At 42.5% G+C, this 25,716-nt stretch overlaps 1 protein-coding gene across 2 annotated transcripts in view; it reads left to right on the top strand.

The window, feature by feature from the left end:
• AKAP11 (A-kinase anchoring protein 11) overlaps positions 1–25,716 on the top strand; it is a 101,549-nt gene that overhangs the window by 24,142 nt on the left and 51,691 nt on the right. For both annotated transcript variants that reach the window (XM_073580311.1, XM_073580310.1), the window contains exons 3-5: positions 1,665–1,775; positions 7,515–7,562; positions 10,472–10,597. In XM_073580311.1, coding sequence (XP_073436412.1) covers positions 1,665–1,775; positions 7,515–7,562; positions 10,472–10,597 — 285 coding nt within the window. The remainder of the gene's footprint in view (positions 1–1,664; positions 1,776–7,514; positions 7,563–10,471; positions 10,598–25,716) is intronic.

The following is a 25,716-nucleotide window of genomic DNA, read 5'->3' as shown; positions in this document are numbered from 1 at the left end:
TCCATCCCTTTATGACCACAATGTACCCAACATCTGATGGCTACTTTCAGCAGGATAATGCGCCATGTCATAAAGCTCGAATCATCTCAGATTGGTTTCTTGAACATGACAATGAGTTCACTGTACTCAAATGGCCTCCTCAGTCACCAGATCTCAATCCAATAGAGCATCTTTGGGATGTGGTGGAACGGGAGATTCGCATCAGGGATGTGCAGCCGACAAATCTGCGCCAACTGTGTGATGCCATCATGTCAATATGGTCCAAAATCTCTGAGGAATGCTTCCAGCACCTTGTTGAATCTCTGCCACGAAGAATTGAGGCAGTTCTGAAGGCAAAAGGGGGTCCAACCCGTTACTAGCATGGTGTACCTAATAAAGTGGCCAGTGAGTGTATATATATATATATATATATATATATATATATATATATATATATATATATAAAACGCATGCGAATTTGCATGCATTTTTCACAAGAAAAACAAGCGTTTTCTCGCTTGCGGAATGCTTGTGCATTCCAAGCATAGCTTGGAAACATGATAGGATGTTAAAAATAATAAATATATATATATTTATTATTTTTAACATCCTATCATGTTTCCAAGCTATGCTTGGAATGCACAAGCATTCCGCAAACGAGAAAACGCTTGTTTTTCTCGTGAAAAATGCATGCAAATTCGCATGCGTTTTGCCCGCGGCGGGAATTGCGAAAATGTTGCGGAAATTTCCGCAGCATTTCTGCACGTGTGCACATAGCCAAAGAGTTGCAGCATGCACTAGTTTCTTCCATGTGTAACTCGCCTATTCAAATCTATGGGTGCACAAGAAAAAGATCCCAGAGATACCTCAAAATGATATTAATAAAAATATTGGCTCAGGGAGCAAAAAAAACAAGCCCTCACACAGCCCAGTCACACAAAATAGAAAACGTTACAAGTATTGGAAAATGACAACACAAACAAAAAATATATATTTTTCACTACTTAACAAATATGCATGTTTGGTACCGCCTTAATTGTACTGACCTAAAGAATCATATTGCCTGGTCATTTTAAGCTTATAATAAATTCTATAAATGCAAAAAACAATTGCTGATTTTTTTTTTTTTTTCCTTTTTGACGCACTTGGAATTTTTTTTCCCATTATCAGTACATCACATGAAATCATCAGCTGTCCCCCTTACATGATTGTCAGTGCAAAAGCGCACAAGAAAAAAAAAAGAGCATCTCCTGGTCAGGAAGGGGTTAATAGCTGCTGATGTATAAAAATGGCTGGCAAATGGATTGCACGGGGATGGTAAGATGAAAGTCACGTTTTTTTCTTGTAAACTAGGATGATTTTTTTTTTTTTATACGCTTGTATGAACTTAACCTAGGGATCAAGTCACATGCAGGGGAGAATAATAGACATACCGTAAGATCCCCCCCACTGTTCTGATTGGGGGTTAACCAGTTATGATGTAATTGGAGCATCTGTCGTCATTAGATGTCCCGCCGTAATAGATTCTCTACGTGTACTGTGTATTTTCCACCAATGTGTGTAGCTTTCTATATATTATCTAAGGAATGTCCTCCTTGGTGATAACTTCCTTTCACGGTTCCCCATTCGGCAGCCTGTGTAGGATTCGTGCTCTGGCTTCTTTCACTTCAGCTTTCTTTTTTCAGTGTGTCAGCGAGGGGCTGCTCGGCTCTGTGAAATCATTACTACAGAGCAGGAAGGAGCTCTGCACCATCACAGACGGCGTGAAGAGTAACAAGGCCGGGGATTTTATTGAGGTCAGTTCTTTCCGTCATCTTCAGTTTCACCACATTTCATAAATAATGTAACTTTCTACAGGCCTCATAGCTGAGACGTATAAAAGGTTATAAAAACTGAGCAATTGCTCGCTGGTTTGGAATGGAAAACATTTTGCGGTTCAACGTAACCAAATTCACCTGGTTCAGAGGTCTAAAATTCAACATCATCCAACGGCAATCTGGGAAATGGCCTATAAGTTTCTGTCACACACATGCACTTTATCAATGGCTGTAAAACAATTACTTATCTAACAGGCGTAATATATGAAAGACCATATGATGACAGACACAGTGCCCTCAGATATAATACAGCAGCAGCCATATTGTGCCCAAATACATTGATGGCCACAGTACTCCCTGGATATGATGAACATATTGTGTCCCAATACAGTGATGGTCACAGTACTCTACGGATATGATGGCCATATTGTGCCCAAATACAGTGATGTTCACAGTACTCCCTGGATATGATGGCCGTATTGTGCCCAAATACAGTGATGGCCACAGTACTCCTTGGATATGATGGCCGTATTGTGCCCCAATACAGTGATGGCCACAGTACTCCTTGGATATGATGGCCATATTGTGCCCCAATACAGTGATGGTCACAGTACTCCTTGGATATGATGGCCATATTGTGCCCAAATACAGTGATGGTCACAGTACTCCTTGGATATGATGGCCATTTAGTGCCCAAATGCAGTGATGTCACAGTACTCCCTGGATATGATGACCATATTGTGTCCCAATACAGTGATGGTCACAGTACTCTACGGATATGATGGCCATATTGTGCCCAAATACAGTGATGGTCACAGTACTCCCTGGATATGATGGCCATATTGTGTCCCAATACAGTGATGGTCACAGTACTCCTTGGATATGATGGCCATATTGTGCCCAAATACAGTGATTGTCACAGTACTCCCTGGATATGATGGCCATATAGTGCCCAAATGCAGTGATGGTCACAGTACTCCCCGGATATGATGGCCATATTGTGCCCAAATACAGTGTTGGTTACAGTACTCCCTGGATATGATGGCCATATTGTGCCCATATACAATGATGGTCACAGTACTCCCCGGACATGATGGCCATATTGTGCCCATATACAATGATGGTCACAGTACTCCCCGGACATGATGGCCATATTGTGCCCAAATACAGTGATGATCACAGTACTCCCCGGACATGATGGCCGTATTGTGCCCAAATGCAGTGATGGTCACAGTGCCCTCAAATATGACAGCTATAGTGTCTCCAGATTGTTCCAGCCACCACGTCCCCAGGTATAGAGACCTCAATATTGTTTCCAAATATAGTGGCAGTCAGTTTCTTGATCTTGACAGCCACAGAAACTATAATGATGGTGGCAGTCACAGCGCCCTCAAATTCACTTTTTTTTTTTTTTTTTTTTTTTTTTTTTACATGACACCCATATTTCACAATGCAAAAAAATATCTTGATGAAGAAAGCTGTAATTTAAGATTAAGTTCCCAAAATTAGTTTTCCCACAATGAGTGTCTTAACAGTTGCAGCAGTGTGGATGGGATTTCATAAATCTCATGCTCACTGTGCTATTTATATGGTAGGTAAGCTGGCCAGCAGTGCGTGTTTGAAATTTTCCCTATAGAATTGCATTAGATGCAGTCAAACAGTGCATATACGTTTTGCTGTGTTTCTGCTGTTGAAATGCATAACAAGCTCCTGCAATAAGCACATGTCTATATCAATAAAGTTTTGTCAAAGCCAAATACCAGGAAGTATCAAACACAAAGCAGCTTTATTTAAAATGACACACCAACAAGAGACAAAGAATGCAGCCCTAAAGGGAATCTGTCACCCCTTTTTTGAGATATCATATAATGATAACATTCAGTTGTGTGTCACATAAGGATTCTCTTAGTACTTTTGCTTCCCCCTGACCCCGCCCCTTTCATGCATAAATACCTTTTTTGTATTGGTTCAGATGTATGTAAACTGCCACGGTCCGGTCCGATGGGCGGGGCTTATTCACCTGCTCCCCCCCCCTCCCTGTCTTGCTCTACACAAGAAGAAATGCGTAGAGCACGACAGGGAGGGGGGGAGCAGGTGAATAAGCCCCGCCCAGCGGCCCGGACAGCGGCAGTTTACATACATCTGAACCGATATAAAAAAGGTATTTATGCATAAAAGGGGCGGGGTCAGGGGGAAGCAAAAGTACTAAGAGAATCCTTATGTGACACACAATTGAATGATATCATTATATGATATCTCAAAAAAGGGGTGACAGATTCCCTTTAAAAACGCGATAACAACACATTAAAAAATGCTATAAAAGATCACAAGTAACCTGCAACATCAAAAGTTGACCAAATTCATTGTACAAAGTCAAACACAGCATAAACCGTTAAATTTGTGTTGTGTGTTGGTTTAAGAAGTGCCACGTTTCTCTAGTGGCAGCCATTGTCACAACGTTCTTTTTTTTTTTTTTTTACCCTGCAGCGTGAGGCCTCTCTCAACAGGAGACAGCATCACTATCAGAGGAGACCTACTGATAGACTTGTCCCATATTTAAAAAAGTGTCCCCTGTAAAAAAAAAAACAAAACTAATTTAATAAGTGTTACTTTTTTACACACTCTTTTCAATGTTAACGAGACTTTGGATAATAAAATAGTTACATAAACGAGTACTAAAAATAATGTGTGTATGTGTAGAAAATGAAGTATTTCCCCCATAAAATGATTGCAATTTCACATATTTTGTTATACACGTGTATTTGCATTGTGCGTAATGGACCAACACAAAAAAAACTGATTGAAAAAAAAGGCAAATTGGACATCATTTCACACAAAACCCCCAAGGTGGGCAGGATAAATTGTTGGCACCTTTACAAAATTATGGGTGGACAACTTTTGTTTCAAGCATGTGATGCTTGTTCAAACATTACCGTGGCAAGTAACAGGTGTGTGCAATATGAAAATCACACCTGAAACCAGATACAAATCGGAGAAGTTGACTCAATCTTTATATTATACTAACTGAAGAGCCCAGCGCTGTCCGGGCATAGTAACTAACTGTGGTTAGTTATAGCAAATTATAATTATCCTCCATCCCATAGTCCCGTGCCCATATACCCATCATACATAGCCACGATCCCATAGGCCCATGCCCATATACTCATCATACATATCCTCCATCCCATAGTCGAGTGCCCATATACCCATCACACATCCTCCATCCCATAGTCCCATGCCCATATACCCATCATACATATTCGCCATCCCATAGTCCCATGCCCATATACCCATCATACATATTCGCCATCCCATAGTCCCGTGCCCATATACCCATCACACATCCTCCATCCCATAGTCTCGTGCCCATATACCCATCATGGATATCCTCCATCCCATAGTCCCGTGCCCATATACCCATCATACATATCCGCCATCCCATAGTCCCGTGCCCATATACCCATCACACATCCTCCATCCCATAGTCAACCATTATGACATCATAATGAGCGGAGGTGCTTGCAACCTATGATGACATCAGCGTCGCCATGGCAACCATTGACATAATGAGGGGCGGGGCTTGATACACACACACTTTTTCCCCATTATGTAGATAGGGGCAAAATTGTTTGGTGAATTGGAACTCGCGGGGTTAAAATTTCGCCTCACAACATGGCCTAGGACACTCTCGGGGTCCAGACGTGTGACTGTGCCAAATTTTGTGGCTGTAGCTGCGACGGTGCGGATGCCAATCCCGGACATACACACAAACAAACAAACATACACACACACCCACATTGAGCTTTATATATTAGATGTCTGTCACACTAAGCATGGAGAACAGAAAGAGGAGAAGAGAACTGTCTGAGGACTTTGAGAACCAAAATTGTTGAAAAATATAGACAATGTCAAGGTTAAAAGTCCATCGCCTTAGATCTTGATATTCCTTTGTCCATGGTGTGCAACATATCCTTGTGTTAGGTGGCGCAAAATACTTGATTTGCCCGAAGTGTTTGCAACCTATGCTATGGCACTATTCAGGGATTAATAGGGTTGAAAGCCCACTGATATGTTTTTAAAAAAGCTCTGGAACCATGCCAACCTGGCTATCCGTACCCTCATTTTCTTATCTAATATATAAAGCTCAATGTGGGTGTGTATGTATGTGTGTGTGTGTATGTCCGGGTTTGGCATCCGCACCGTCGCAGCTACAGCCACAAAATTTGGCACAGTCACACGTCTGGACCCCGAGAGTGTCCTAGGCTATGTTGTGAAGCGAAATTTTAACCCCGCGCGTTCCAATTCACCAAGCAATTTTGCCCCTATCTACATAATGGGGAAAAAGTGTGTATCAAGCCACGCCCCTCATTATGATGTCATAATGGTTGCCATGGCGACCCTGATGTCATCATAGGTTGCAAGTCCCGCCGCTCATTATGATGTCATAATGGTTGACAATGGGATGGAGGATGTGTATGACGGGTATATGGGCACGGGACTATGGGATGGCGGATATGTATAATGGGTTTATGGGCACGGGCCTATGGGATCATGGATATGTATGATGGGTATATGGCCATGGGAATATGAGATGAAGGATGTGTGATGGGTATATGGGCATGGGACTATGGGATGGAGGATGTGTGATGGCTATATGGGCACTCGACTATGGGATGGAGGATATGTATGATGGGTATATGGGCACGGGCCTATGGGATCGTGGATATGTATGATGGGTATATGGGCATGGGACTATGGGATGGAGGATAATTATAATTTGTTATAACTAACCACAATTAGTTACTATGCCCGGGCAGCGCCGGGCTCTTCAGCTAGTGTATTTATATGATTCAGAAACTAATTAAACTGCTGATTTCAATACTGAAGATTTATACCCATGAGTAGTATATTGGTTAAATAAGGAATCACTGTGCAAAATCCCTAACTCTGTGATGTGGATGCTGCAGGAACATATTATTCATTCAGTATATGTAGAGAGCAGTAGCCCATACACATACCCTGTTGTCTGATGTCCTAACTGCTGTCATGACAGCCCATTTCCTATCACCTGTATCCTGCTGATGATGCCCAGGAGAGTATCTGGGAATCTGATGTCCTCTTGCCTTATTTCCTGCTACGTGCATGGCTCACACTCTTGTAAAGAGCTTCTGGTAATAGCCGTACACTAGGGGATGGCCTAAAAGAAATTCCTTAATGGATAAGCAAAACATTAATCAACAGATCAGATATTGTGAACTACCTTTCTTTTTGCTTGATTTTATTTAAGTTAGCAACATTTTCTAAAATAATGGACATCCACCTCTTGGTGGTGCTCTTGATCCATTGCAGTTTTAATAAAATATTCCATGTTTCTAGGAGCAGTGTGCTATATAAACTCAACCTCTAGGTGGTGCTCTTTGCCTATATCTGATTACTTATTGATCATCTAATGAAATGCGTGAAATTGCACAGTGTCCATACTTCATCAGGCTACACTAACTTGTACGTACTTGTACGTGTGTCGGCTTCATACCGGCATTTGTTAAAGTCCTGCTTTTGGTTCTGACTTTTTGCATTGAATGTTACTGTAATTTGAATGTTTGGAAATGCACAATGTTGTTCACAATCTACTCTCACCATTGCCCTTAAAAGTATGGATATGTTTGTAATATCTGCCTATACTAGTTAATGCTAATTAGATCAATAATCTCCTTGCAGGTGACTTTCCTTGGTCTTTCAGAAGAAGCGGGAGCAGGAAATATTCAGGTACGTCGGCATGCAACAAATATGTATAGCAGTCAAGTACTGTATGCCAGTGCAGTATTAGTCTTCTGGATTTATTAGAGAATGTCTAATTTGGCTCAAAATATATATATATATATATACGCATACACCACCGTTTAAATGTTTGGGGTCACCCAGACAATTGTGTTTTCCATGAAAACTCATACTTTTATTAATCAAATGAGTTGCCAAATGAATTTAAAATCTAGTCCAGACATTGACAAGGTTTGAAAAAAAGATTTTTATTTGAAATAATAATTTTCTCCTTCAAACTTTTTGCTTTTGTCACAGAATGCTCCCTTTGCAGCAATTCCAGCATTGCAGACCTTTGGCATTCTAGCAGTTAACTTGCTGAGGTAATCTGGAGAAATTTCACCCCATGCTTCCAGAAGCCCCTCCCACAAGTTGGTTTGGCTTGATGGGCACTTTTTGCGTACCATACGGTAAAGCTGCTCCCAGAACAGCTCAATGGGGTTAAGATCTGGTGACTGCGCTGGCCACTCAAATACAGATAGAATACCAGCTGCCTGCTTCTTCCCTAAATAGTTCTTGCATAATTTGGAGGTGTGCTTTGGGTCATTGTCCTGTTGTAAGATTAAATTGGCTCCAATCAAGCGTTGTCTACAGAGTATGGCATGGCGTTGCAAAATGGAGTGATAGCCTTCCTTATTCAAAATCCCTTTTACCTTGTACAAATCTCCCACTTTACCAGCATCAAAGCAACCCCAGACCATCACATTACCTCCACCATGCTTGACAGATGGCGTCAGGCACTCTTCTAGCATCTTTTCAGTTGGTCTGCATCTCACAAATGTTCTTCTGTGTGATCCAAACACCTCAAACTTGGATTCGTCTGTCCATAACACTTTTTTCCAATCTTCCTCTGTCCAATGTCTGTGCTATTTTGCCCATATTAATCTTTTCCTTTTATTAGCCAGTGTCAGATATGTCTTTTTCTTTGCCACTCTGCCCTGATCCCAGCATCCCGGAGTCGCCTCTTCACTGTAGACGTTGACAGTGGCGTTTTGTGTGTACTATTTAATGAAGTTGCCAGTTGAGGACCTGTGAGGCATCGATTTCTCAAACTACAGACTGTAATGTATTTGTCTTGTTGCTCAGTTGTGCAGCGGGGCCTCCCACTTCTCTTTCTACTCTGGTTAGAGCCTGATGTGCTCTCCTCTGAAGGGAGTAGTACACACCGTTGTAGGAAATCTTCAGTTTCTTGGTAATTTCTTGCATGGAATAGCCTTCATTTCTAAGAACAAGAATACTGTCGAGTTTCACATGAAAGCTCTTTTTTTCTGGCCATTTTGAGAGTTTAATGGAACCAACAAATGTAATACTCCAGATTCTCAACTAGCTCAAAGGAAGGTCAGGTTTATAGCTTCTCTAATCAGCCAAACCGTTTTCAGCTGTGCTAACATACTTGCACAAGGGTTTTCAAGGGTATTCTAACCATCCATTAGCCTTCTTACACAGTTACCAAACACAAAGTACCATAAGAACACTGGATTGATGGTTGTTGGAAATGGGCCACTGTACACCTTTGAAGATATCGCATTACAATCCAGACGTTTGCAGCTAGAATAGTCATTTACCACATTAACAATGTATAGAGTATATTTCTGAATCACTCAATTTTAGCCTAATTGGAAAAACCTCTGTGCTTTTCTTTCTAAAATAAGAACATTTCTAAGTGACCCTAAACTTTTCAACAGTTCTGTGTGTGTGTATATATATATATATAATGTGTGTGTATATATATATATATATATATATATATATATATATATATATATATATATATATATATATATATATATATATATATATATATATAATATATGTGTGTGTGTGTATATATATCGATTCCATGTGTCTCATATGTAATGGAGAGAGAAGTGCGGTGGTCCCTGGGCGCTGCTGCTGACAATGGTTAATTCAGACAGTAAGTAAAAAAAACCCAAAAAAAACAACTCATATTTATTGCAATGCTTTTTGGAGTAGAACCTACTTCTTCATGTGGCATCTGATGCCTGGGGAAGGAGTAAGAACAAAACCGTTGGCACAACCCTGAGAATTGTAGGTGGTGCCAAGTAGGATCCCAATCCGTGAACTAAATATATATTAAACTTGGCACACACCAAAGTGTGATTCGCGGCGGATACTGCGTCCACACTCCACAAACCACCACGCAGTGGGACGGCTTCATGTGCCTCCTCACAGGATTGGTCTATCTCACAAAGCCCAGTCACTAAGAATCTCACAGTACAATATATCGTACATTGATGAAGGTCCTAGACCGAAACGTCTGTGTATGTATGTACTGTTGTATAATTAAAAATCACCTTTCTGCATCAGAAACCTTTGGTGTGTGCCAAGTTTATATATATTTAATTGGGGAAGGAGTAAGTCCTACCCTGAAACGTGCAATAAATTGGAATTTTTTCTTTATACTGTACATATCGCCTGGATTAACTTTTGTCAGCGGCAGCGGCCGGGATTCACCGCACTTCTCTCTCCATTTGGTGTGAGTACAGTGGCCGGAGCAGCAGCAATGATTAGTTTATACATCAGTCAGTACGATTGTGCCGTACGCAACCTGATCAGGTGAACAACGATCCCTCCAACTTGCCTTCACCGGTTGCCCACGGTGTTTCACAGGGAGCACCTCTTGTTTTCATCTCTTTATACCTCTTTGGTGATTTAGCGAATCCTGCATTGATCAGGGGGGTCGGTCAAGATCACCCTGGAGGTGCCATCCAACTCTAACATTCTAGGATTCTATGGGATTGTTTTGTAAGAATTTATTAACGACCTGCTACTTGCTTTGTCATTTTGTGTATCTTATAGTAAAGTTCTATAGCGTTTGTAATTCTCCTTTTATATAGGGTGTAGCAGCTTTTCACTCCGACATTCCGGAACTAATCAGATCTCTTCATCTCTGCAACCTTAATGAAAATGAAGTCCTTCTATTAAAAGATGGAAAGGAAGCAAAGAAATCAAATGCGACACAGGTAAGTGCTGACCGAGGTGCATGCAGTGCAGGCAGTAGGACATCATTGGGACATTGGTGAGATGAAGAACGTGTTATGAATGGGTCACCGAGGAGGAAAAAACAAAACAAGCTAAGTTACAGAAAACCAGAGAGGTTGGTAACTATGCAGATTGCAGATCCCTGATCCTAACCACACAACTAGCAGCAGTCATGGAGCGTTCCTACGATGAACCTAGACACTTCGTTACAGCCGGAGGGCTAAATAAGCCTAAAGCAAGAAAACTAACTGCCCCAGAGAAGACCCCAAAGGAAAGACAGCCCCCACACATGTATTGACGGTGAAACAAGATGAAAACACAGGCAGGAAAATAGGCTGAGCAAACGATGGGGCCCAAACTAACTAGAAAGGATAGGAAAGGAAAGACACTGTCTGCAATCTGCCAAAAACCCTACAGAAATAATGTCCAACACTTCTGATAACAAAATTAACCCTGAAGTCACTAGACTTCTCCCACTATGTCAGCACTCTGAAATATTCTGAGACAGAGCAAAAAGAGGCCAATCTAATAAGGGACAAAAAGCAAATTGGTAAATACAGATAAATAAGAGTGGAAATTCAGCACAGCCCCAGCCGGGGCTTGTCTGACCACACAAAAAACTGAATAGACCAACAAGATGAAGTGTGAACATTAGCAGAAAAACTTAGCTTGAGCTGACTGGAACAGAGCTGAGAACCAAGACCTGACAAGCCAGAAGGAATCACCAGCACCAGAATAGGGCGTCGGCTGTCTTAAATCCAGTCTGAGATTCCGGAGGTCCAATTGTCATCCTCCTTATCAGGTGGCAGATCTCCACTGAGTAAATCAGCCTCACTACCTCCTGTTACCACCAGAGGGAGCCTGGAAGGAGAACTCACAACTGGTAGACCAGAAAATGAACTCACAACAAACATGTGCCATGAGTGCTGGCTGCTCAGGACATTTTCATACTGGGCCAGGGGAAAAAAACTTGTCAAGAGTTTTCTACAGTTTCTTCTGTACAAGTATGCATGGAGAAGTTTTTTTTATCTCTGTAGCTATACATATAGGGGATGCTATGGATGGCGATCTCCAGAACTGCAGGGCCATTTACACTTCTTAAAAAGTAAGAATTATTAGTGAAGTCATTGCTTTAGGAAATGGTATCAAGTTTTTATTGTTAACAAGCATTATTCAAAACTGCACAACTGCTTTATCCCCTTGGTGGTGAGCGCCTTACACCTACGATGCTTGTCCAGAAGGGTAGTATGGAGCTAGCTCAGGAGCTAAAGCCACACCATACCCCCATTGCCTGCCATGACTGTGCGCTTATCAACATATAGGGTACTGTAAGGTAGTGCTTGTTATTCAGATAGGGGATACTCGCTATGCAGCCGATAAATCAGGTCTGGCACAGGTTTCTCAACATAACTCAGTCCATTCGGTTTATTATGCAGCTAAACCATTAAACAGCAACAGAAAGTTCATATCAAATCAGCATAGTGTCCGTGACAGAGCTCCCCTCTGTTAACCCCGTGGTCACACAGGCTTTATCTCCGGTACACAGGCTCTCTAGCCTCACAGTTGCAGCCCCTGTTTGGGTTACCTCATGGCTGCTTCTCAGTGCAGACGTTCATTCCCCCACCTGGGAACTCTCAGACACGTGCAGCCATGATACACAGCATCTCCACGTGCACTCAGGGTAGAGGCTACATCCCATCTTCCTCAGTTGGCCTCACGTCAGCCAGACGAGACCTTCCATACGGACCAACCGGGTCCAAGCGTTCACTCGTGACCTACCCTGGCCACCTTATATGGTCCGTAGCCACGCCCACTGGATCACATGCCTATGACCTCATCACTAGTGTTGAGCATTCCGATACTGCAAATATCGGGTATCGGCCGATATTCGCTGTATCGGAATTCCGATACCGAGTACCGATATTTTTTCAATATCGAATACCGGAATCGGAAGTTCCCATAATGCAATGAGCCACTGTTGTGGCTGTGATTGGCTGCTGAAATGATGTCATCATGATGCGCAGTCAGTGCAGGCCTGCCGGGGGGTCTGTGCCGGCTGCCGGGGGGTCTGTGCTGGCTGCCGGCGGTCTGTACGGGCCTGCCGGGGGTCTGTGTGTGTGCGCGCAGGCATCGTCCGATGGGACTATAAGTCCCATCGGGCGATGTCTGGTACAATGACAGTGATTGATACATTAGCCAATGATGGGACAGTAGTAGTCCCATCATCTGGCTAATGTGTTGAAGGTAAAAAAAAACATACATACTACATACATACATACATACTTCATATGTAAACAGAGTCAGCATGGGTTTGTAACTAATAAGTCATGTCAGACTAACTTAATTTCCTTCTATGACGGTATCACTGATTGGGTGGATCAAGGAAATGCTGTAGATATAGTATATCTTGACTTCAGCAAAGCATTTGACAAAGTCTCTCATACAATCCTTATTGAAAAAATGATTAAGTATGGAATGGACAAGGCAACTGTTAGGTGGATTCATAACTGGCTTAGTGATCGGACCCAAAGAGTGGTCGTAAATGGCTGCACATCCAGTTGGAAGAATGTCTCAAGTGGGGTACCACAGGGCTCTGTCCTGGGCCCTGTATTGTTCAACATCTTTATCAACGATTTAGATGAAGGCATTGAGGGTAAACTGATTAAATTTGCTGATGACACAAAGCTAGGAGGGATAGCTAATACTAGAGAAGAGAGAGAGAGGATTCAAAAAGATTTAAATAAACTGGAGAAGTGGGCAGCAACAAACAGAATGGTTTTTAACAGGGAGAAATGCAAAGTACTACATCTGGGCAATAAAAATGGAAAAAGCATATATAGAATGGGAGGAATAGGGCTAAGTGACAGCACATGTGAAAAAGACTTGGGTATACTAATAGATCACAGACTGAATATGAGTCAACAGTGTGATGCAGCAGCAAAAAAGGCAAATGCAATTCTAGGATGTATTAACAGAAGCATACAGTCTAGATCACGTGAAGTCATTATTTCCCTCTACTCCTCTTTGGTCAGACCTCATCTGGAATATTGTGTCCAGTTTTGGGCACCACATTTTAAAAAAGACATCAACAAACTGGAGCAAGTTCAGAAAAGAGCGACCAGAATGGTGACCGGTCTGCAAACCCTGTCTTATGAGGAAAGGTTGCAGGATTTGGGAATGTTTAGTTTGCAAAAGAGAAGACTGAGAGGAGACTTAATAGCTGTCTACAAATATCTAAAGGGCTGTCACATTGTAGAAGGATCAACTTTATTCTCATTTGCACAAGGAAAGACTAGAAGCAATGGGATGAAACTGAATGGGAGGAGACACAGATTAGATATTAGAAAAAACTTTTTGACAGTTAGAGTGATCAATGAGTGGAACAGGCTGCCACGAGAAGTGGTGAGTTCTCCTTCAATGGAAGTCTTCAAACAGAGGCTGGACAGACATCTGACTGGGATGATTTAGCGAATCCTGCTTTGAGCAGGGGGTTGGACCAGATGGCCCAGGAGGTCCCTTCCAACTCTACGATTCTATGATTCTATGATTCTATGATATATACTACATTCATACAACATACATACATACATACATACTACATGCATACTACATTCGTACAGCATACATACATACTACATACATGCTACATTCATACAGCATACATACATACTACATATATGCTACATAAATACTACATTCATAAAGCATACATAGATATATACAGCATTCATACAACATACTACATATATACAACATTCATACATACATACATACTACATATATACTACATTCATACAACATACATACTACATATATACTACATTCATACAGCATACATACATACTATATACATACTACATATATACTACATACAGCATACATACTACATTCATACAGCATACATACATACTACATATATACTACATACATACATAAAACATGCTACAGATATACTACATACAATACATTCATACAATACATACATATAGACATACAGTACATATAACATAGAGTACATACTCACCATTACTTGTCACATTGTTCCCCGAAGCCAGTGTCATCTGTGAAAAAAATATGAAAAAAACAAACCACCAAATACTCCCTGTTCCGCAGAAATCCACGAGTGTCCCACGCCGATCTCCCGTGGAGAACAGCAGCATCAGCTGATGCGACCGCTCTCTAGGGGTCTCCAGGAATCCAATGACGGGAGGTAGGTATCCTTCCGCACTGTATTCCTCAGCCACTGTAAAAAAAAAAATAGTCCCTAGTCTCACTCTATGGCAAAAGCTGCGTGGGAACTTTCTCACACAGCAATGCCAAAAGTGAGACTAGGGACTATTTTTTTTTTTTACAGTGGCGGAGGAATACAGTGCGGAAGGATACCTACCACCCGTCATTGGATTCCTGAACCCTGTAGGGTTTTTTGCAGGTTGCAGACAGTGTCTTTCCTTTCCTTTCCTGTCTAGTTAGTTTGGGCCCCATCATTTGCTCAGCCTGTTTTCCTGCCTGTGTTTGTGCCTTCATCTTGTTTCACGGTCAATACATGTGTGGGGGCTATCTATTCCTTTGGGGTCTGCTCTGGGGCAGTTAGTTTTCCATTTTCTTGCTTTAGGCTTATTTAGTCCTCCGGCCGTGACGAGGCGTCTAGGATCATCGTAGGCACACTCCTCGGCTGCTGCTAGTTGTGTGGTAGGATCAGGGATCTGCAATCTGCATAGTTACCAACCTCTCTGGTTATCTGTGACTTATCTTGTTTTGCTTTTTTCTCCTCGGTCACCCATTCATAACAGGTTTGTAGGTGATTGATCCCACCCGTCTCCTCAATCACCTGAAGGCTTCTCCCCAACACATTGGAACGAAAGATCAGCTCTGCTGATCAGCACATAATCAAGCCTTCATCCCAAGGCCACCCACCTTGGGATACATATCGATCCTTTAGCACCCTGCTCCTGTTACCACTCTGGACATGGCTATCTGTCCGTCCTGGGACACCCACACAGCGCCCAGTAGCGGATACAGTGGTCAGTACACCACATACCTCCCCCTCTGTTCAAACGTGTGGGGTTGAACACACATCACCCAGGGATCTCGAGACCGGGCACCCATGTCACCTTGCCCAACAGGTCGAGAGAACCTTCTCCGTCAATTTTGTCTGTCATATGGCCTCATCTCTATGTTAGGCCTCCCCCGCCCCCAGCGGTCAGAATATCGGTGGCCCTCCAGTCACAGTCTGTCTGCGTCATCAGACACTGATTAGTCACCACACTTCTACAGTGCGCTCCGTCAACTCCTTTTCTATCTATGCGTCTTGTAACAAATGGTACATCACCACGTCTAAGTTTGCTTTTCAGTGCATTAACCTCACGGTTCATTGCACCTGTTGTCTCTGTAGCATCCTCCAGTTCACGCTGTAATCTATGGTGTAATGTATTGGCACGTTGAGCCTCTTTCTCTGCTTCTTCCACCTGGCGCTTCAGCTGTTTCAGACGAACATTTCCCTCCGCCAGGTCTTTGTACTGCTCAGAATTACACCTTTCCTCATCCATTTGCATTAGTACATCCTTCAGTTTTTTCTCTGTACGACGTACTTGTTTTCTTGCAGATTGTCACTCTTTAGTTTCAGCATCAAGCTGTTCCTCCAGTTGTGCAACCTTTGCTTTTAACTCCTTATTCTGGCGATCTGATTGCATTCTCGTTCTTCTGAGCATTACTACATTCTGCATTCAGATCAGCATTCATCTGGTCAACCTGAAGTGTGGCCTTTCTCAGCCTGTCATTGGCTAATTCAACGTTGCCTTCTTCTTCCTCCAATTCTTCTTCAAGCTGTGCAATGCGAGACACTAAATGCCTCTTTTCTTCCAAAGCCAGAGCACCTTTACCACTATTGTTTGCAATTATATCTGCCAGTTCATCTGTTTCCTGCTGTGCTTGCCTTTTAGCACGCTCTGCAGCAGCAATTTCCTCCTGCTTCCATATTTTCCAGTTTCTTCTTGTCTTCACTCTGTTCATCACTCGGGCCTGGCCGCTGTAAGTCTTCGTCCCAGTTCTTCTCCCGCAGAAGACCTCTTACAGTTTCTGTTAGTACTCCTACCTCTTCTCTGAGGGACTTATTTAGACCTTGCCACGATGCCAGGTGATCTTTGAGCTCAGAGACTTCCTTCTCTAGCTCTTCTAGTCTGTGCTCCCTTTCTCTCTCAGAGCCACAGTCACCCCCAGAGTCTGAGTCACCCCGGTCATCTGAGTGAACCCTCCAGTTACCCTCTGACCGTGTGTCCGCTCCAGTCGTCTCCTCTCCCAGCCCACCATCTGTCATGTCATGAGATGTCAGGTCTGTAAGTTGGGCAGATGTATCCCTTCTTCCGGTCACTTCTTGTTAGGAATGGCGGAACGCACTAAATAAATAAATAATAAAGTGCGTTCACCGCTCGGGGTCCACTGTGCAGTAGGTGTTAAACCGCCGCTAGATAATGGCAGATGCGCTATGTGGCGGTATATTGCACGCGGGTTAGACGTCACCCGGTGTGCGCTGGGCGTTCTCTGTTAGCTTCACAGAAACACCTAAGGAATTAACATACTGTAAATGCTGAGCCTGTTGGACTCACAGGTCTCAGATAAGTGCACACATGATATATGGTCACAGGAGCTGGGCCCTAGGCAGAGGGTCAGAGTCCATCTAGGACTACCGTGCGTGTGGCGTCACAACTGCGGACACCAAGAGGTGCTGCAGACTGCAGCGCGGCAACAGACACTGCCGCTTATCGACAATGCCACTGTCGGATGCTAGCACTGTGGAGGATGCTGTTGTGGCTTGCAGCTTGCCACTGGCTGGCGCAGACTCTAAACCTAAGTCCCTATACACGCTCGTAATATCAGAGGAAGGGGATCTTAATGAGTCATTCGCAGGTTCATGCATCCATCATCATTCACACAGTAGCAACTAGAGACTATACTAGCGCATGGCCGAGTGGCCATGCGGGCCTTTTATAGCCGTGCACTTCTGGGACCTTCCAGATCTCCCATGTCCTTTCTACAGGTCTCCTTAGACCACAGTTCAGTTCACACGACAGTTTGTCTCTTGGACCCGTACTGGCCCTTTAAGTACGATACCACACAAGTTCTTGCTGGCACCACCACAGCTCCTGCTGTCACCGATCTCCGACAACTCCGGCTGCCGCTCACACACAGCTGCTGGTGTCACCTTCGTAACCCCGCCGAGTTACAGCAAAGTCGCTTGTCATCTTCGTAACCTCGCCGAGTTACAGCAAAGTCGCTTGTCACCTTCATAACCCCACCAAGTTACAGCAAGCCGCTTGTCACCTTCTTGACCCCACTGAGCCACCGCTGACTTGAGAGGGAAAGAAAAAAACACACAACACAAAACTCACGTGTCCTGTCTGTGTGCTATTCTGGACGTCCGTCTCCTCTTGAGACCGTCCAACACACAGGGCGCATCGGGTGCTATTCAGGGAGCACCGGGTGCTATTCAGGGAGCCGACCCTCCTCCCTGGGTTTCCCAACACACCGGCCTCACCAGGTCCAGGGGCTCAGCGGATGCTAATCAGGACATCCGTCTCCGCCTGAGACTGCCCAACACTCACGCCTCACTAGGTCCAAGGTCACAGTACGTGCTCCAGGGATCCGATTCTTCTCCCAGAACCTCCCAACACTGACCCTCCAGGACCTTGCACACTGAACCCTCCAGGTACACAATCTTTCTCACTTACCCCGGTCAGTACAACACGGACACCTGTCCATTACCTGTGTCGGCCACACAGGTTCTCGGACCCCTCTACCCCAGAGGTGTCCTATAAATCTCTTCCACTGACCCCGGTCAGCATATCACACGGTTTTCAAGACCGTCCACCCTTCTGGCTCAGCGTTGCCAGCACTGCAACATGTACCGTTGCCCTTAGCAACCGAGTTTTGCAGTCCTCGTCCGTTGCCCCTAGCAACAAGGCTACAACACTGTCCTTTGCATTCTCCACCAATTGTAAGGTAGTGCTTGTTATTCAGATAGGGGATACTCGCTAGGCAGCCGATAAATCAGGTCCGGCACAGGTTTCTCAACATAACTCAGTCCATTCGGTTTATTATGCAGCATAAACCATCAAACAGCAACAGAAAGTTCATATCAAATCAGCATAGCGTCCATGACAGAGCTCCCCTCTGTTAACCCCGTGGTCACACAGGCTTTGTTATCTCCGGTACACTGGCTCTCTAGCCTCACAGTTACAGCCCCTGTTCGAGTTACCTCATGGCTGCTTCTCAGTGCAGACGTTGATTCCCCCTCCTGGGAACTCTCAGACACGTGCAGCCATGACACACAGCGCCCCCTAGCGGACACAGTGGTCACTACACCACAGTACATACAATGTGCGATTTAATAAATACATGGACTTCAATAATACAACAATAATAGCATTCACAGAGAAAACAATTTAATTAAAAAAAGTCGTTTATTGCTTTTGGACATTTTGTATCTAAACGTAAAATCTAATAAACTTCTCTAATAGTAAGTCATTTGTGCCAGTTTCCGCAGCGTTTAGGAAAAGGAACCTTTTTTCCAGACCAAAAAAATGCAAAGGGTGTAAGGTTTCCTTTATGAATATTCAAAGTGTTTGGGTGCTCCCGAATGGGAGCTGTTTTTATTGTTTATATTGGATGGATGTTCCGCTATTCATTTCTTTAATTTTCAGTTGGTGCAACCAACATATCGAATTTTGGCAAGAAAGACACGTTATACAATAAACAACATATTTAGTATCACAATTCGTGAATGATGTAATCCTGTGATCGGTAGTAGGGGACAGTTTGAATGTTTTGGTTTTGTCCAATGCATATATGCATACATTGCGCCTACTGGGTGACAAAATTGGTGATTAGATATACATCCAAGGAAAAAGTTTCAGTAGTTGGACTGTTTACTGTAAATCTGAGATTTAATTGTTTGAATCTAAATATACCATGAATTTTGCATTGTCAATAGATTTGCCCTGCCATACAAATAGGAAGTTGTCCACATATCTCCCAAACCAATTGATATCTTCTGGATTATTAATCAAAGATTGATCGATAGGGGATCCAAAAATCGTGATGTCAAACGCGCCTTTGATAAGGTAGCAGGAAAAAAAATCTATTGCAAAGAAATATTTACCGGTAACAAATCAAGATGACATTCTACGTGAAATCATAAGCTTAGCAGCTCCTTATCTCCCATTCTTCTTAGACAACCAATTAAAGTATTAACTAGTTATCAGCAAAGGGATTTTATAAATGCTCTAGCAGTCGGCACGATGTATGCATATATACACTGGAAAAAAACCCCCAAAACATTCAAGAATTAAAAAACATAAATATTAATTCCTGTAGAGGGAGCAGGTCAACATGCACTGCAGAGAATGTAGAGCATTATTATCCAGGGCATATGATGTTTCAAGGATATGGAAAAGCAGGATATCAGTAATTAAATCACTTTAGTTAAAGTGCAGTGCATATGTGCATATAATTTTACTTCCAATCTGCTTTATCCATCATACTGGAAATATATATATATATAAATCAAGACAAAGACGGGTCACCGTTGAAATGTTGCCATCTGAGGATCAGTAAAGTATCCACTTTTTTCGCATTTAATTTGAGTGCTGCCTATTTTTTTTTCCTTTTTTTTTCCCTTTTTATATATATATATTTTCCATCATATATGTATCAAATGGCCCACAATTATAATTAGTGTGAGAAATTCATACAGTGCAATAGTGCAAATTTCATATTTGAAATAACTTAAGCCATAAAAGTGAAGGGTTAAATAAACTACCAACCTGAATTCATGCTGTGCATGTGAACGCTGCCACCTCACACTCCAACGCGCGTTTCACACTTTACTTCGTCAGGGAGTGATGAGGTAGGTGGGCTGAGCCACTTATAGTGGTTATAATTAAATTACAGGCCAATCACAAGCACTATGCTGCGCATCGCCAGCTGCCGCGTCCATGGTGCTCCCGCCACAGGTCTCGCGGCAACATCATCATGACATCACAGGCGAGGCCCCTGGCTGAGCATGTGCCAACAGCGGAAGGAAGCGATGCGCACAACACCAGTGCGGCCATATCAACAGTGGGCAAATTTAAGGGCAAAAATCGTCATGAATGGACAAATTGAATCTCTCTTAAATACACAAACATATGCAATGTGACATAATAAAAATAGTGCATAAATAGTGCTCTTGATATATTGGCTGCACCATCCGAAAACTAAACAAACGAATAGCGGAACATCTATCCAATAAAAACAGCTCCCATTATGGAGCATCCAGACATTTTGTGAAAATTCATAAAGGAAACTTTGCACACTCTGTGTTTTTTGGTCTGGAAGAGGTTCCTTGTCCTAAACGCGGTGAAAACTGGCACAAACGGCTTACTATTAGAGAAGCTTACTGGATTTTACATTTAGATACATAATAACCAAAAGTAAAGAACAATTTTATTTTTTTTTTTTTTACATTTATTATATTGTTTTCTATGTGTATACTATTATTGTTGTTGGCATTGTTCACTTCTGGTGCATCACTAATGTTATCTTAATGACGTTTGATTGGCTCATTTCCTCTATATATATTTTCCTGCATTATTACACTGACATCCAGTGATTAAGGGAGCAATAATCGCACCAGAAAGGTGTCAGGTGTTTTTAAATATCCCCTTGTTTTAATATAGCTTAAATACGGCTTAATAAAGGCTTTGTATTTTACCTGGGTGGTGTGCTGGCAAGAACCCTTCTAACCATTTTTCGGCACGCTCGCTCAGCATTAACCCTGACACCAGTGCTAGCGTCAGTAGTGATGAGCGAGTAGCATCATTGCTCGGGTTTCCCCAGCATGCTCGGGTGTCTTCCAAGCATTTGGCGTGCTCGGAGATTTAGATTTCGTCGTCTCAGCTGCAGGATTTGCGACTTGTAGACAGCCTGAATACATGTGGCGATTCCCTAACGAACAGGCATTCCTCACATATATTCAGCCTGTCAGCAGCCGCAAATCATGCAGCTGAGGCGACAGAAACTAAATCTCCGAGCACGCCAAATACTCGGAGGTCACCCAAGCATGCTCGGGGAAAACCCGAGCAGCGAGCATACTCGCTCATCACTAAGCGTCAGGACATACTTTGTGGGTGGAGTTAGCACACAATTTGTACGGCCCCCGATGGTTGAGATAAATATCCAAATGGCCCTTGTTAGAAAAAGGTTCCCCACCCCTGCTGTACATGAGAAAAAATGTAAGCTACTTAGTTAACATTTTTTAATCAAGAACTGAAAAAGCCAACCAATCAAGATGTGCTGTACTTAATTTTGGGTGGCCCCTAAATCTAAAGACTATCCTCTCAATGTGTCTAAACTGACGACATGTGACCTGGAGAAAAGATGAATCCAGGCTTGGCTCTGAAAGAGTCTCCATTATTCTAATTTTTACTTCATAAATCAATAGTAATATATCTCATCAGAGAGATCTACTTATTTCTAGCATTGGATTGAACATTCATTCTCAAAATTCTCATTGCACAGGGAAAATCTGTATTCAGTGAAGACAGATTGTTACTTTACTGAGAGAGGAGATGACAATTACTACTGCTAAGATTGTGCAGAGGAGGGCAGATCTAGAGGCAGAGCGCCTCCCCCATTCATCTACATCGAATATTATTAGTAGAATAGTAGCAACCGCATTTCCTAGCTCAGTAACTTTACAGACTTTACCCATGAAAAATAGACATATTGTATACTGTGTGTTTTTTATTTTTGTCATGGTGCTCCTATATGAAGACCAGTCTGCGGCTGGCGTTCATTGGAAAGGGTGATTTGTTTGGTTTTTTTTATTTGTTTTTTTTACTATATACTGCAGTACTATTGTATTTCAGCATATAGTATGTGGGACAATCACAGGTTTTAGCACCCTAATAGGACTAACATAGTAAAAAGTAAAAAAAAAAAAAAAAAAAAAAAAACGAAACAAAAAGCATGAAAATTTCAAATCAACCACTTTTTCTTCCATTAAAAACAGATATTTTAAAAATAAACATATTTGGTATCACTATATCCATAAATGTCTGATCTATGAAAAAATTAAATCATAGAATAGTAGAGTTGGACGGGACCTCCTGGGCCATCTGCTCCAACCCCCTGCTCAAAGCAGGATTCGCTAAATCATCCCAGTCAGATGTCTGTCCAGCCTCTGTTTGAAGACTTCCATTGAAGGAGAACTCACCACTTCTCGTGGCAGCCTGTTCCACTCATTGATCACTCTAACTGTCAAAAAGTTTTTTCTAATATCTAATGTGTGTCTCCTCCCATTCAGTTTCATCCCATTGCTTCTAGTCTCTCCTTGTGCAAATGAGAATAAAGTTGATCCTTCTACAATGTGACAGCCCTTTAGATATTTGTAGACAGCTATTAAGTCTCCTCTCAGTCTTCTCTTTTGCAAACTAAACATTCCCAAATCCTGTAACCTTTCCTCATAAGACAGGGTTTGCAGACCGGTCACCATTCTGGTCGCTCTTTTCTGAACTTGCTCCAGTTTGTTGATGTCTTTTTTAAAATGTGGTGCCCAAAACTGGACACAGTATTCCAGATGAGGTCTGACCAAATTAACCCCAGCAATAAATGCTGTAAAGAAAATAAGTATCTATACTCCATAAATGCAGCTGCCATTCCTTAAAAAACAAAAAACAAAAAAAAAGCCATAAGAAGCAATCAAAAACATAGCATCTAACTCAATCAAAATGGTATCAAAGAGAAATGTCAGCACAGGGTGCAAAAGACTAGCCCTCACACAGCCCTGTCAGTTGAAAAATGAAAATCTTGGAACATAAGAGAAGAGATTTTTTTATTTTTTTTTTCCAACACTTAAATTAGAAAGTATTTGCGTGTTTGATATTGCCGTAATCACACGGACACATAACCAAGGTGCCAGGTCATTTTTACCTTAACGATGAACACCATCAAAACCCCAAGAAATGTCGAAATCGCCATTTGTTGTTGTGTTTTTGTTTTTTTTTGCAATTGTTACAAAACTTTTTCCAGTATATTGTTTTTTTTTGTTTGTGTTTTTTTTTTTTTTTTTTTTTAAATGGATGGTGCATTTCAAAACCGGAGCTTTTCCTGCTAAAGTCCTCTTCTGGCTATGTAGATGGAAAACTCAAAAATGTATGGCTCTTCGCAGAATGGAGGGCAAATATGAAGGTGCAAAAGATGAAAAATTGCCCAGTCATTAAGGAGTTAAAATGACTGCGTCGCCCAATCTACTTGCAGCACAGTATAGAGCAGGAGGTGAGGTGCAGATATATATGTTAGTAGGAAAGGAGCCGCACAACTTATATTTTACTCAATAAAATCCCTCCTTATTGTGGGCAGTGGAGGGAAGAAAGCAATTTCATACGGTGATTGACAACCTTCCTGTGCAAGCAGGCAGACACAGATGACCATTAATGATTAGGACCGCCCACTGGACTCCTGACTCCAGGTTGACAAAAGGGTTTATACGAATACATGTTATACGTAATCTTTTTCTACATAACTATTCAGTTCTAATTATCTTATACATATTTTTATTGAAATCGCATATTCAATGTAACAGGTGGTGGGGGGATGGTTACACAGAGCAGGAGGACTACATAGCAGGGGGACAACTAGTCATCTGGTGATAATCTGCTGCTGATAAAACATTGATGTTATTGAAGCAGCAACATACATCCCTACATCATGTTACTCTAAGATTAAATGGCAAAAACCTACTGACAGTCTTTTAAAGGGGTTCTCCGAGAATGAGATAAAATAGCGCCCCCGATATCATTCAAAATACAGCTTGTCCTAGTCTTGTTTCTGTACGGGCTGTAGACTGGAGACATACAGTTCCTGAGACCTGTGTCTCAACTCACAAGAACTGCATAGCACATACCTCAGTCCGGCGGCTGGGCACACGGCTATCCTATGTGAAGAAATATATCTCCTCCTCACTGAGCACAAAGTGGGTTATCTCCACCTTCATCCTCCTCAATGTTTATTTGGTTTACATTTTATCTTATTCTCAGAAAACACCAATAAGCAGTCTAATCGATATATATATATACATATACACTCACTGGCCACTTTATTAGGTACACCTGTCCAACTGTGTGTTAAGACTTAATTTCTAATCAGCCAATCACATGGCGGCAACTCAGTGCATTTAGGCATGTAGACATGGTCAAGACAATCTCCTGCAGTTCAAACCGAGCATCAGTATGGGGAAGAAAGGTGATTTGAGTGCCTTTGAACGTGGCATGATTGTTGGTGCCAGAAGGGCTGGTCTGAGTATTTCAGAAACTGCTGATCTACTGGGATTTTCACGCACAACCATCTCTAGGGTTTACAGAGAATGGTCCGAAAAAGAAAAAAAATCCAGTGAGCGGCAGTTCTGTGGCCGGAAATGCCTTGTTGAGGTCAGAGGAGAATGGGCAGACTGGTTCGAGCTGATAGAAAGGCAACAGTGACTCAAATTGCCACCCGTTACAACCAAGGTAGGCAGAAGAGCATCTCTGAACGCACAGTGCGTCGAACTTTGAGGCAGATGGGCTACAGCAGCAGAAGACCACACTGGGTACCACTCCTCTCAGCTAAGAACAGGAAACTGAGGCTACAATTTGCACAAGCTCATCGAAATTGGACAGTAGAAGATTGGAAAAACGTTGCCTGGTCTGATGAGTCTCGATTTCTGCTGCGACATTCGGATGGTAGGGTCAGAATTTGGCGTAAACAACATGAAAGCATGGATCCATCCTGCCTTGTATCAACGGTTCAGGCTGGTGGTGGTGGTGTCATGGTGTGGGGAATTTTTTCTGGGCACTCTTTGGGCCCCTTGATACCAATTGAGCATCGTTGCAACGCCACAGCCTACCTGAGTATTGTTGCTGACCATGTCCATCCCTTTATGACCACAATGTACCCAACATCTGATGGCTACTTTCAGCAGGATAATGCGCCATGTCATAAAGCTCGAATCATCTCAGATTGGTTTCTTGAACATGACAATGAGTTTACTGTACTCAAATGGCCTCCTCAGTCACCAGATCTCAATCCA

This window comes from Dendrobates tinctorius, unplaced genomic scaffold, assembly GCF_039654945.1.
Source record: "Dendrobates tinctorius isolate UK_male_01 unplaced genomic scaffold, ASM3965494v1 ptg000064l, whole genome shotgun sequence".
Taxonomy (NCBI): Eukaryota; Metazoa; Chordata; class Amphibia; order Anura; family Dendrobatidae; genus Dendrobates; species Dendrobates tinctorius.
The sequence above is the reverse complement of the archived record's forward strand: the minus strand, read 5'-3'. Positions and strand labels throughout refer to the sequence as shown.